The sequence below is a fragment of the Cetorhinus maximus genome, chromosome 18, assembly GCF_964194155.1.
Source record: "Cetorhinus maximus chromosome 18, sCetMax3.hap1.1, whole genome shotgun sequence".
Classification (NCBI taxonomy): Eukaryota; Metazoa; Chordata; class Chondrichthyes; order Lamniformes; family Cetorhinidae; genus Cetorhinus; species Cetorhinus maximus.
In genome coordinates this window covers 23,731,373-23,746,413 of record NC_135896.1, presented here as the reverse complement: position 1 = coordinate 23,746,413, position 15,041 = coordinate 23,731,373, and the positions used below count along the sequence as shown (strand labels likewise).

Below are 15,041 nucleotides of genomic sequence, written 5' to 3'. Positions count from 1 at the left end.
GTACAGCACTTGGAAGAAAATGTGGCTATTGTGTCTGTGCTGGCAACTCTTCAGTTTCCTTTAAAATAATACTTTAGTCTCTGCTTCAGTCTTATGAAAAGGCATTCCACATGAAAGATTTTTTTTTGAAAAAATACTTTATTCATAAAATATCTGGAAGAACATTACAAAACGTTTCTAAATCGCCATCTCAAAAGGTACAATCAGATTCAACTTTTACACATGGGTCACGAGGTGCTTCAATACAATCAATGAATATTACAATCATTTCAATATGGTCATTACAGATAATCAGACAATGGTATTGGAGTTATCAACATACATCATGTTGCACTCTGAGGTGCTTCAATACAATTATAATACAACTGGTATTCAATGCATACATTCATTGTGAGCCATACAGCCCGAGGGGTCTATACAATTCCCAGCCCCTTGGTGCACTATGGCAGAAAGGTCCTAGGCAGCGACCTTTCTCCATTGTGCCTTTGCGGTGGCTGCCCCAAGCTTTAGTGCGTCTCTCAGTACGTAGTCCTGGACCTTGGAATGTGCCAGTCTGCAACACTTGGTCGGGGACAACTCATTGCACTGGAAGACCAACAAGTTTCAGGCAGACCAAAGAGCGGAGTTGATGATCCTCCAGCTGCAGCTGATGTTTGTCTCGGTGTGTGTCCCTGGGAACAGCCCGTAGAGCACAGAGTCCTGTGTCACAGAACTGCTCGGGATGAACCTCGACAGAAACTACTGCATCTATCTCCAGACCTTCTTTGCAAAGGCACAATCCACAAGGAGGTGAACAACAGTCTCGTCCTCACCACAGCTACCTCGAGGGCAACGTGCAGAGGGGGTGAGACTGCTGGCTTGTTGGAAGGATCTGACGGGGAGAGCCTTTCTCACCACCAGCCAAGCTACATCTTGGTGCTTGTTGGAAAGTTCTGGCGATGAGGCTTTCTGCCAAATGACTTTGACAGTCTGCTCGGGGAACCATCCGTCAGGATCCACCATCTTTTCCCGCAGGGCCTCTAAGACGTTACGTGCCGACCACTGCCTGATGGACTTGTGGTCAAAGGTGTTTCTCTGCATAAATTTTTCCACGAGGGACAGCCGCGGAACGCTCCAACTACTTGAAGCGTTCCACGGCAGCGTGGCCAGACCCGTCCTTTGCAACACCGGGCACAGGTAGAACTTCACGTAGTGACACTTGGTGTTTGCATACCAAGGGTCTACGCACAGCTTGATGCAGCTGCACACAAAGGTGGCCATCAGGATGAGGGCGATGTTGGGCACGTTTTTTCCCCTCCTTATCTAGAGGCTTGTACATCGCGTCCCTGCGGACACGATCCATTTTCGACCTCCAGATAAAGTGAAAGATGGCTCGGGTGATCGCCATCGCACAGGAGTGTGGAATGGGCCAGACCTACGTCACATACAGCAACAGCGAGAGTGCCTCACACCTAATGACCAGGTTCTTACCCACAATTCCTCCAGATTCTTTCTAGAGATAGCCCTGAGATTATGCCCCCTTTTGCTGTCTCAGCAACCTGGAGGGAGTGTCAGCCTTACAGTGAGACTGGCTGTTTCCCAATGCTTGATTGAGCATTTGATGATGAGCAATGGGAGATTGGTTTTAAATTACTAGACCATTGAAGTAGCTGCTACATCATAAGTTATTCTTTCTTTACACTGATGGCAATTGTCTGTCACATGACTGATGAGGAAACTCTGAGACTTGGATGATAGCTGCTGGAAGCCTGGTAGCAAATACACTTGCTGCTGAAGTCCCATATCTCCAACTGGTTGAACCACTGTTCGAGAGGGTATGATGTGTGGCCATGCTTTGGTCAAGAATGGTGAAACTGCTGTCATATTTTATATTAAATTGTGCTGGTCATCATGATAGTTTTAAGAAGTTTCTAGTAACTGCTGTCTACCTGGTGATGACTTAAATCTGCCCTTCTCAGTATCTAATGACCAACTGCTGATTAAACGTTTTTGGGAGAGAGTTAAGCACTGTCTGATTGGGTCAAATTGGCTCCCAAGGTGATAATGGATTATTGGAACCAAGTCAGCTCTCGGTGGCAAGCTGAGTAATCTGGGCCAAGGGAGTTTCATAGTATCTAAGGCACAATTGGCGATTGGCTAGTCAATTATGGGACTTAAGGGGCACATATGAATGTTGGACTTGCATTTTTCATGCCTGGCTCCAGATAACCTTGCAAGGCAATGCTAATATGGGTTCGGTGATCCCATCTGGGGATACAGTGGGATGCTAAGCCTTGGTTGTTGCCAAGCTGTGCCTCAGCTCCATGGACTTGGGTAAGTGGATCCTGTTCCAGTGGATCATTCTGGCTGCTGGCTTTAGCAAATCCTGGAAGATTTAAACTGAAGGTGTTGCTAGCTATGGGAGACCAAAACATGGAGCATATTTTGAATGATTAATACTAACCATTCAGCTACATATGATATACAGCAGCTAAAATGAAATACCTATTTTATGATAGTATTGAATTCATATACTATTTGTTAGCAACTTGTTTGGTATCTAAACTAAATATTCCCTTTAAATATCCTAGGCGGTACGTTAATTGAACCGGTTCTCACTTAATTTCAACTCATTGACTATTTATGTTACTTTTGCATTTGAATTAATGAGTAGAGAGAGAATGTAAAACAAAAGCCAAGAGAAGTAAACATTGGGTTTTGTGCTTCATTCAGGTCAGCATACTTCAGAGGATGATGCAATTATTAAGGACCCTTTACCAGAGGATGCTGGGATTGATCATCAAACAGTCCATCAGCTAATCGCAGTTCTAATGAAATTCATGGCAAAGGATAAAAGCAGTGCTGAAGCTGATATCAGCAGCGCCAAAGCGTTCAACACAGTAAAGCGACACCTGTATGTGTTACTTGGCTATGACCAGCAGGAGGGGTGTTTCATGATTGCCCCTCAGAAAATGCGAACTTCCACTTGCTTCAATGCCTTTATTGCTGGAATAGCGCAGGTAAAATGTGTCATTATTAAGGTACTTATAATTGGAGTGCAAAAATTTAGACTGTTTTAGGCCTTTATAAAATTGTTCCATAAGTACGCCAAGGTGCTAAGAGTTAGACCTATTCTGGAATCCATAAAACTGTGATGCACAAGAAATTGTAAAATTTAGGTATTATGTTTTTCTCCTTAGAGGCACCACAGATCACAGAAGCAAGAAATGAGACAGCAGGCAGGCAAAGCAATTGCCCTCAGGTCTCTGGCAATGCTACACTTCCTGATGACCCTGTTACTGCCAAAACTGGGAACTTATTGCCTAAGGAACTGTGATAGGCCCCCAGAGAACCTGCTGACTGATCTCTAATGGGAAACTTCCCAATCAGTGGCACCCCAACACCCTAGAGCTCAACCTAGTTACTTAAATCAGGCTGACCTCAAATGCAGGGTTAGCCCAGTTCACATCAAGTGGCAAGCAAACCGGCTTCAACTCTGATTTCACCCAGGTGGAAAAACAGGGCTGGTGTTTTGAAAGTACAGTTATGTGGTGTTAGATTTCTGCATTTAGAGGAGGCCAATCGCTGAACTGGCTTGACTCACCTTTATGCGATATATGCTTCCAGTTATATAACTCTCGCTTGCTGCTACATATTTCATGGATTGGAGCATTTGACCAGAAAAGCATCTGTTCCCTCCGATGGTTCAAGTTTTCACCTGGATGGTGAACTGAACAGTCCACCAGATGGCAGTCTTCAACAAAGCAAGAAATTGGCTTTCGATTATCACTCTGATTTGTTTCCCAAGACATTAACTCAAGAAACTTAACAAAAATAATTGCCTTACCAATATTTATTAAAATATTGAGTTGTAGTAATTATTTTTGTTAAAAGTAAACTGGTAATTAGCTCCTCTCCTGCTTTGATAGAACATTTTGTGTATCCCCCCAACCCTTAAATCTTTAAGTTTTTACAAAAGTACCTGCTAGTAGGCATATCAGTATGGTAGAGAATATAATTTTCATCTATTCCTGTATTCCCAGCATTACCTATAATGTTTGCTGAACCACCTTTAAAAAACTGTGGAGTACCAATTTGGTTAGTTATGTATATCTTTCACAAGCACTGCATTTTCCCAGTCTGCAATTTAAATAGAGTTTAAACTTGTTTGGAGTGAAATTCGACAAGGTGGGAATGCATGGGTAGGGTTACCAATGCATTGGCCGCACGATATTCAGTTTGACTAACTTCAGTAGGGCTGCACATTGGGCATGCAGTATAGCAGGTGGCAAAGTAATGCCAGCCCTTTTGTGTTCCTGGCTCAGACCAGTTTCATACCCATTTTATTTGACTGATTCAAGCTTACACATTGTTCGGGTAGCAACTGACTCTTGACATAATGGAAGCTATTAGCTTAATCTTCCCCTATTCTCCCTGGTTGCTTGACATGCCTGCTGCAAATTATGGTTTGACTTCTAGGTCCCACATACCCTATGATCAGGCAATAGCTCCTATATGCATTGCACACTGCACCATGAGACAGTTTGCTGATCTGGTGACTCTAAAACTACTTTAATTTTATATTTAAATAATACAGCAATGTATGTATTCAGAATCGAATTATGTTCCCAAAAAATAAACCTGGTAACTTTTTGAAACCAGTTTTTTCCTGAAGCTTATACGGGTTATAGATTTTACTTTTTGTGATTTGTGCTCATTTTCATTGATAAAGGCAAAATCATATTTTAAGTTATATTTCAGTTGCCATCTGAAGCGTTCCTAAAATATAGGGCCATGAATCTAATAGTTGGTGTAGAATAATTCTCTGATGTGACCCACATGATCATTTACAGGAGATAATCTATTTCACTGGCTTAACCGGCTTGTTTACAGTTTTGTAAAACAAGAAGTTACTAAATGTTTGATATTTAATGCCATATTTCTTATAGGTTATGGATTATAACATTAGTCTGGGCAACCAACTCCTTCCTCTGGTGGTGCAAGTGCTTAAATATTGCACTTGTCCACAGCTACGCCATTACTTTCAGCAACCTCCACGCTGTTCTCTTTGGACTCTGAAACCTCATATACGACAGATGTGGCTGAAGGCTTTGCTAGTAATTCTATACAAGGTACAATTACTTATTCAACCAAATGTACATTGCAGCCTTGACTAGGGTGACAGTCTGTCCACAATTAATGCATGAAGACTATGTTATGGATATTGTCATGAGAAAGACAATGCTGTTTGATTGTAAACCTTTATTGATGCACAAATATAGTTGAAACATTCAGTGCATGTTTTTCTGCACTAAATTAAATGTCACCAGCTAGACAATTATTGATAAAATCAAAGTGGAGTGTAACAGTACCTTTATATTAGCACTATCAACTTTAACAAATCATCACACCTCTGGTTTTCAAGACATTGACTATTGATTTTTTCAATGATTTATTACTATTTGAGTGACATTAAATCTCTTTATATAGAATGCTGCTTCAGATCTTTAGTGAATAGTGATTCAGGTAAAGATATGCCTTTGGTATAGCTGCCACGAGGAATGTAGGCAGCGTTTTGTAAATATGACCATCAACTACTTTGGCATGTTATTTTCTCATTTCTTCAGTAATTCAGAGAAGCCCTTGGCAGAATTCCAAATTTACAACTGGAAGTCAGGAGGGAGATTGTTCAGCCTTTTTTGTTGGACCTTTTTTGTGGACATGATCATTTCCTGACACATAAGCCGTTCTGATACTACCTGCCACTTACTGGCACTACACTACATGATGCGCTGTGTCATCACTGTGAAATCGAGACTGTCTTCACAAGGACTGTGTGGTGATCATTCCTACTAATGCTATTGCAGGCAAATGTGTTTGCTAGATAGGTTAGTGAGGTTCAGATCAAGTAGATCACTTCCTTGTGTTGATGCCCTCACAACCTGATGCAGGCCCAGCCTGGTAGCTGTGTCCTTCGGGACTTGGCCAGATTGGTCAGTTGTATAACTTCCAGGTCACTTTTGGTGGTGGTCTGTGTGCTTGCTTTCTTCAGAGATTTCTTCAAGTAATGTCCAACATGGCAGAGTTTTGACTCATCAGTTGAAGCGGTGGAGGTAGCTAGTAATCAACAGCAATGTTACTTAGCAGCGTTAGACCTGAAGCTATGAAACTTCAGATGGTATCGAGTCAATGTTGAGGCCCAACTCCACCTAACCGTATACTACGCCTGTACCCACTTTTGGTCGGTCCATCCCAGCAATGGAATGTGGACTGACAATCAGCATTAGGAAGACCAAATGTATGGGCCAGGACGTGGAGATCCTACCTTCCATCAACATCAACAATCCCACTCTGGAGATCATCCAACAGCTTCACATACCTTGGATTAACAAAATTAGCACCAGGATTGCCAAGGCCACAGCTGTCATGGCAAAGTTGAGAATGTGAATGTAAACCAATAGCAAACTATCTGAAAATATAAAGCTCAGCCTATACCAGGCTTGTATTCTCAGCACCCTCCTTTACAGTAATGAAGCATGGCCAACTTATGCAAGCTAAGAAAAGAGGCTGCATAGATTCCACCTCTTCTGCCTCAGACCTTTGGTTCTCAGATTGGGCATCTCCTGGCAGGGCTGAGTGTTGAATATGAAAGTGTGCTGGGATCCTGGGTCATGTGCACTGAATGGATGATGGCTGCATTCCCAAAGTCATGCTCGAAGGCCAGCTTGCAATCGGCATGAGACCAACAGGTTGTCCATGTCTGTGATACAAGCACATCTGCAAGTGAGACCTCAATTTGACTGGGATCAAGTCAATGCATGGGAAGGCCTTGCTGCTGACCGGAGTGCCTGAAGACAAGCAGTCAGGAAGGATGTGGGGAAAGCAGAGGACAAAAGAAACAACCAGATGGTGGAGAGAGCCCGGCGGAAGGATAAAGCATCAGTTGACCTTGGGCCAATGTCATTCATATGTGTTAGCTGTGGAAGGGACTGCTCCTCATGAGTCGGCCTCTACAACCACAACAGATGATGTTCAGTCCAAAAGTGACATACGTCCGGGTACGGTCCATTGTCTCCAGAAACAGATGAATGCTCACTACTATCCTGTCAATGAGACATTATATACCCATAGCTAGTGATGAGGGATATTAATGTTAGGGTGATAGATATGACTTTGTGAGTATGTCAGGTTGTTGCTTGACTAGTATTTGGGACAACTGTTACCATGTGAACACCCATTTCTAGATATTAGTGAGAAATTCTTTGCAAAATAGAATGGGCTGGGACCAACTGAGTATTTATTAATCTGATTTTTGGGATGTAATTCCGATCTACAATGGTAGCTTTACAACTGATTGACTTTCTAGGCCAATTCAGAAAATCAACAACGTATTGTGGACCTGACATCACATTAAGGACAAATTCAATAGTTGTGGCATGTTCCTTTTTTTCAAGGATATTAGTGAATCATGAAAAACTCTAAATCACTGAATAGGTGTGCAGAAGACCATTTATCCCATAATACATGCACTGGTGCTGAGTCCTCACTGGAGCATTCTAATCTAACCTAATCCATTTTCTGCTGTTTTCTTCTATTGTTTCAAATTTTTCCTTTCCATACATTTATCCAAGTACCTTTTTAAATTATGTTCGTGGCTTGCCTAAAAAGTCATTGTTGGTAAATCATTCCAAATTATAATGTATCCTGAATGAAAACAATTCTCCTAACATCTTCCTTCATTCTCCTTGTGGTCCATGCTTTCATATTGATGTTTCATAAACCAGTAGTTGCAAACCTTTACTCTTGAAAATCTTCATTTGATCCCATTAGCCTGATCGGTTCTGGTGAAAAGGTGTAGCTTTGAAATTTCATTACTGTGACCTCTCATTCCTGGTATTATTCTGCTGAATAGTTGGTGCATTGCATCCATGGCTTTAATATTCGTCCTATAATGGGTGCCCCAGAACCACTTGCATTAGTCAACCTCTGACTTAATAATGTATTGTCAACCCAATTTAACATCATTCCTTGCTTTTATATTCAATCCAATTCATTCCACGTGCTTTAACTAATGGCTGAAAGAACTGGATATGACAAAGGTTATGGGCCCTGACAACACACCGGGAAGAGGCCTTTCACCTGCTCTGACTGTGGGAAGGGATTCACTGATTCATCCTACCTGCTGATACACCAGCAAGTTCACATTTTGGCCCAACACCAAGGAAATAATGGAGTGTCTAAAATGCCCACTATTACAATGGTGTAGGCAAGGGGAGGATTTCTGCATATGGGCTCTCTATCTCCAACCTTATCCCAGGGCCATAAAAATCCCACATGACAGGAATAGGGGAGGGAATCCCAGAATCAGGTCCTGACCACCATTTTCAAATCATCTGTACTCCTGTTCTGACATGGATGGAGGCATGAAAACCTGGCCCCTGGTGTCCAGCAACAGTGATGTCATCAAGCAGATTAAGTAGCCAATCGCAAGGAAGAATTCTCACTGAAAGCAAACTGGGAAGTAACAATCAAGTTTGATCATTCACTCTTTATAAAAAACAAAATAAAGACTTGGTTATACACATGGGATTCAGGTTCATGATATCTCAACTTTTACAAATTAAAAGAAACTATTTTAAAATTCTACAGAATTGTTATCATGGAATTTAATAACTTGACATTCCACAACATTAATGTGAGCTTTTCAGGGCCAGGGAGGTTCTTCAATAGTATTATGACTTGGTATGCAGTTTAGATCCTTGTTACTCATTTAACAAGCCAGTACTTTTTCAAGGTATTGCAACAATAATACACGTCAATTCACTATTTTCGAGATGACTTCCATTTGTCAGGACTGTAACATGGCACCCTGTGGAGGAGTGAGGAGTCATTGACAGCAACTTCTGGATTATCACATTTCACTGCAAATGTGCAGACACCAGAAGTTGCTGTTGGTTTCACAGAGTAATGATGGTGGACGCTGAAAGTTTTGCCATCACCACAACCACAAAACCTGGGCCTATGATTCTCACTTTTTAGCCTTCATGCATTATACGTTATGGGAGTTAATTCTTCTCCTAGGTTTCTCACTTTGAAGAAAAAAACTCATCTGCAAGGCATCAGTCAATTTTCAAAACACTCTAGAATTTTTGAAGAAATAACCGAGGAAAGTAGTTGTCAGTAATTTCAGGATCTCCACAAATTAAGGGATTATATTGGTAGACTTGATAGCATCTTGCTTAATCTCGGTACAGTATTTAAAAATAATGAGCAGACATGAAGTCGAAACTTGTAGTAGGGGAGAAGGCAATTTATGCAATGCTAACCTGTGAGAAACATACTGGTTATAAGGGCACCTTTTGTGGTTTTAGAAGTAGATTTTGCCTCACAAAGCTACTGCAATTTTTTTTTAAGAAATGGCAAAAACAAAGGACATCCGCTAATACCTAATATTCTTGGATTTTCGGAAAGCTGGCAAGTTGATAATGGACTCATTGGCCAACTCATCACCTTGATAGAAAATTAGTTTGACAACAAAGAATAGGGAAAATTCATAAATGCCTAACTTTCTGTGGGAAGAAGCAGTGTAAACAACAAATGTTTGAGAAACTCAACTCTGCAGAGTTGAGTTTCTCAAACATTTGTTGTTTACATAGCATAAATGATATGGAGAGGAAGCATCTTAAATCATTCTATACTCTTTCATGTTTACAATGGGAGCAAGCAGCTTCTGCAATAAAAAAGGAATGGTAAGAAAAAATACACTTATTTTAAAATGCAGGTATTTTATCAGTTATATGTTGCACTAACATTCTTTATTTTCCTTCTAGTATCCCTATAGAGACTCTGATATTAGCAAGATTGTACTGCATCTGATATATATCACGATTAATACACTTAATGCACAATATCACAGCTGTAAACCCCATCCCACTGCTGGACCGCTTTACAGTGATAATAGTAATATGAGCAAATACAGTGAGAAGGAAAAAGGTAAGATAAACTATAAAGTACATGCTTTTTAAATATTTGCTAACCTTTATAAAGCATAAAGCGAACATGAACTCACAATTTTTGTTTGTGTACAAGTTTTCTTAATGTTGATAGACCTTGGAGTTTAAAACCAGGAGGTATTACAATTTGTATAATAAAACTGTGATTGTCACACTCTAGAACAGCTTCCAACATATTGTTTTGATTATTTTCCTCTTGCTTATTGTTGCCTTGATTTCTTCATGTCTTCCGACTCATGCACCTTCTCAGGTTGAGATCACAGGCTGGTGACCTGTTTGAAGACCGGTGCCAATGCCAGTGCTCCTGATTCCAATCTGGTAGTTGCATGATACAATTGGCTAATCACAGCAATCGATCTCTTCAATTAATCTACAACTGGCCCGAAAATGACATGAAGGCGGAGACTTTTGAGAACCAAAGGTCCAAAGTCAACTTTTTCCACCCAAGCAAGTACAAACCACATGCCCTGTAGGAAATTATTCATCTGATCACAAAATTTATTTTGTGAAAGAAATCTATCTAATTTGATTTCACCATCATTTTATCCTCCCCTTGGGAAAATTAGCCACACCCTAGATAATTATCAGGAATTTGCCATTAGAAAATTACGGACACTGTTCCAAATGTTACTACTTCGTGGCATTATATTGGTGCATAAGTGGAGTCTGATAGTGTAAAACCAAGCTACATTTTAAATAAGAAAACTCTTCTGGTTGTTTCTTTGACACTTTGACATATAAATAAGCAATTTCTGCAACTGCAAACAGCTATTGAGGTGTTTTTAATATTTAGACCTGTCTGCAGAGTATTTTGATGCTTCATTCCTTTCTCCCTTGTCCAGAAGAAGATAGTGTATTCGATGAATCAGATGTACATGACACCCCAACTGGAGCTTGCAATAAGGAGCCACAAACATTCTTTGCAAGACTGAAGAGGATAGGGGGGAGTAAATCAGTAAAATATCAACCAGTTGAGATGAATGCACAGAAGAGTAAGTTTTTACACGCCTTCATGGGAGAAACATAAGGCTGTCAGAGGTAGTTTATCATTATGTGCCAACAGTGTAGGGAGCCTGTAATTTTGTGGACTTCCCACCCTGTGCGCACCTGTCAGAAAATTGCCACGGCACCTTTGATCTTGGTGTGCTCCTACTTCCTGTATGTGCCTCAAGAAGATAAGTACAATGCGCAGTTAAAATTATGGCCAGTGCAATTTACAGCCAGATATGTCGGAATGCTTGATTTTAAAGGTCCTCTCGTCCTTGCCAGTGTTGTCCACAACCCAACAAAAAGTTTTTAAAAAATCAGCAGGTCAGTACCTCCATCTGCTTATGCATTGAACAGCAATAACCTCGTACGATGGGGCTGTCCAATTCCAACAAACTACTAGATTTCCATAAGTAAATAGAGAGGTTAATGTCATTCACAATACAATGGCTTACATCAGGATGTCCAACCTATGGTCCCAGGGCTCAAAACTCCCACACCTCAAGCAACTTATATTTCTGTATTGCTGGCATGTCCTGTTTGAATTCTATGGCCCTGAACATTTGGAATTCTTAGTATTGTTGCCTCACTGGTGAATAAGTAATAAATCAGAATATGCATATCTGTTAGTACCCTCAATTTGGGGTGAATGCAAATTCAAAAGTAAATGAAGTTAAATTTTAAATATGCCTGGATAGCACCTACAGTGTTTTAATTTAGCACCTATCAGCTCTGTCAGCAGTATTTAATGTGGAGAAAGTGTTGGTAGGATTTGTACATTTTGTCATTTTCAAACTAATGATGTGTAATTGTGAATTTTATTGGATTTCATTGAAATTGGATATATAACTTTTGTAACCTTAATGCTTTTTTCCTTAGGCTCAGAGATAGAGCTGTCAGAATACAGAGATTCCAGTCTTTTGCCGGACAGTATAATGCGCTGTGGTACATCTCCACAATTGCAGGAAGGCATTGCTCAAAAGAAAAAATTGTATGCAATTAAGCAGCAGTCACTTGACATAGGAAATGCAGATTCTGTCCTATATTCTTTAGATGAACATCGCAGAAAGTCATGTCTGGATAGATGTGAATCTATAAGACAACCAAGCTTTCCTTCCTGCTATCCTCAGATGGAAAGCATGTATAGAAGACCAGAGCAGGATTTGCATTTCAGTGCAGAAATTGGAGAACTTGAGGAAAAGTCTTCAGCTGTGGAAAACTCTCAAGAAGGGAAGCGGCCGGTAATACCAGAAGTGAGACTCAGTTGCACAGATATGTTTGAGGCCAAACTTGAATCTCCTGAGAAACATCTTTCCTTCCATAAAGAAGAAAACAACCTAATTGACTTATCTTCTGACTCATCATCTGCCCATGAGAAGCAATCAATTCTATCAAGTTCTGACAGTGATTCACTGGTTTTTGTGCCTCTCCCTCCTCTCAGAATTGTAGAGAGTGATGAGGAATATGAAATGCAGAATACCCCTAATAACAAACCGAATGGGAAAACTAATTCATTATCTCACAATACTGCATCACTTAGCTTGAATGTTACACCAGTTGTAAAAGTCAATGTTGAAGATTGCTCAAAAGACTCAAAATGTCTGGATTTTGGTAATATTTCTTTGCTAGATACTGAGAATATTTTGTCAGTAGCTCTTGCAGATGAAAAACACTTCGAAAATCTAACACCACAGAAAAATTCAATGTGTTCTGGTTGTGAAAGCCCACTAACTCTTAAACAGAAACGAGAAAACCTCAAGAAATCATTGGCTGTGTTGGACATATCGCAGGATGACATCGACGATTTGCATAGAGGTGAAATGAAACTTGAAAGCCCATTACCAAGTCCCATGGTTAAAACGGTATTTCTCAAACTCCCTACGGAAATTGAACAGAATGAAAAGTCAAACGCAGAGCTGTCTACTGATAAAGACACTGACCAAAAAGATGAAAGTGGTGAAGAAACAGAATTCAAAATCCAGATTGTTCCACGGCAGAAGAAGCAACGGAAGATTGCGGTTAGTGCTATTCAGAGGGAATACCTTGACATTTCCTTCAACATTTTGGACAGAATTGGAGATCAAAGAGACACTGGTAAGCATTTGAGATGAATTCATCATTGTTTTGCAACCAAGTCTATTTCAACATGTGGTGGTATCATGGGCGCAGAATTTTATGGCCCCGTTGTGATGGAGGGGGGCAGGGCCATAAAATACAGCTAGCTGGCTGGGGGAGCCGTAAAATTCAGCCGCATGTGTTTTCTGGTTAGACAGTTTTTAACTTTTGATTAAGTAACTTGAGACAAGGCACAGCAGTTGAAAGTTGACTGATTCCAAATTGTTTGCAATTTCAAACCAATAAATAAATTTAAATTACGTAAATTTACCAACCTGAAACAAAACAGAAAGAGCCAGATATTTTTTTAAAAATAAATTTGATCTGTGGGTAAATAAGTGCAGCAATGGCATGCGCTGCAGTTCTCTTGCACAAAAATATCACCTTTATGTTTCTAACTTACTTATGTTACTCTGAGCTTTCATAACTATGATCTTGAATTTGTTAATGCTTATTTCGAAGTAGCTATTTAAAAACAGTTATCAATAAATAAGGATTTGTTTAGTTAATCACCCAGGGAATCAGACGTTACATTTTGGGTGGAATCTTCCCAGATTTGCACTCAGGGGGCGGGAAAAAGGACGTTTCACCCGCCGGCTGCAATGGTGGCTTTTCATGCCATATCATCCCAATCCCGCCTTATTAATCATGCATTCCTGGGAAACTCGCCGTTTTGATGACGGGCAGCCTCTGGTTCGCCTGTTACGCTGTCACCTTGCTGTTTTGTCACACCGGGTGCCATAATTAAAATGCAGCCCAGCCACATGCACACCTCTCAGTGCTTCCAGCCCAGGACTGCTGCACAGAAGACATGGCCCCAAAAGACAAGAAGACTGCACCCCCTTGGTTTAATGACGCACCCCTCATGTGCTTTTTGGATACCGTGGAGGCTGCCATGAGGTTCTGTACCCCTGCTCTGGCCGTAGTAGGGGCAGCAACATTACTAATCCAGCATGGGAAGTGGTGGCAGCGGTCAGCGCCAATGTCCTACAAAAGAGGATGGCCACCCAGTGCTGAAAAGGATGAATGATCTCCTCTGTTCTTCCAGGATAAGTCATCCTTCTCCTTACTCTCAACTCACGCACTCACAAACTGATCACACATCCACAGGACCCTCACTCACTGGCAGTTCAAGTGACATCACCATTCACACTCTCACACACACCTTTGTTGTCCTCATCCCGTCCATGGGGCCACTCACCACCCACACATACCAAGCATGTTTATCATCTGGCTTGGCTGGTGTCCTGCTTACACTCTCTCTATTTCTATTCATGCACAGCAAGCTGGCACACAACAACGGAGAGGACGCAGACCAGTGGAGGAATGCCTGAAATGAAGGTCCTCACAGACTTTGAAAACGGAGCCGTCCAGCTGGCGAGGATCTGAACCGTTTCTGTGCTGATGGTGAGGCGTTGGCAGTGCTCTACCAAGTGAAGATCCAGTAGTACAGCATCCATCAGGCAACCATGCTGTGAGTGATGTGACCTTTTCTGTATTCCCCTGCCATGCACTAATTATCTCCCCTCGCGTTTGCAGGCACATCTGGGAAGCAGCCAATGGAGTGCATGACCCAAGACCATGGGGCAGGCTGGACCAAATCGGGATGATGACATTGGAAGAGGCTGTGAGCGCCTCGGCCAGTGACTGCTCCATGCCCAACTTTAGCAAGCGTCCTAAAGAAACTTCTGAAGAGGAACCTGAAGGCACCATCATTGAAGACCTGTCACAGTGCTCACCCACTCCCTCAGCCAGTGCAGAGACGTACACCTTGGTGGGACCTAGCTTTAGAGTATCCTCAGGACCACAGTCTGGTGAGCACATCGCACTGTCTGATCCGGAGCAGGGGGCAGCAGGGACTTCCGAGAAATCTGCTGAGTCCGAGTGGACTGCAGAACAGGTGGACGACTGCGCACATTGTACAATTCCCTTGCTAAAGTTGGGCAT

The 15,041-nt window shown here is 41.4% G+C and overlaps 1 protein-coding gene across 1 annotated transcript in view; it reads left to right on the top strand.

Moving 5' to 3' along the window:
* The window catches only part of unc79 (unc-79 homolog, NALCN channel complex subunit), a 201,467-nt gene that overhangs the window by 114,582 nt on the left and 71,844 nt on the right, over window positions 1-15,041 (top strand). The window contains exons 28-32 of the mRNA XM_078562184.1: window positions 2,713-2,999; window positions 4,929-5,111; window positions 9,810-9,972; window positions 10,835-10,984; window positions 11,859-13,073. Of these exons, the coding sequence (XP_078418310.1) occupies window positions 2,713-2,999; window positions 4,929-5,111; window positions 9,810-9,972; window positions 10,835-10,984; window positions 11,859-13,073 (1,998 nt within the window). The remainder of the gene's footprint in view (window positions 1-2,712; window positions 3,000-4,928; window positions 5,112-9,809; window positions 9,973-10,834; window positions 10,985-11,858; window positions 13,074-15,041) is intronic.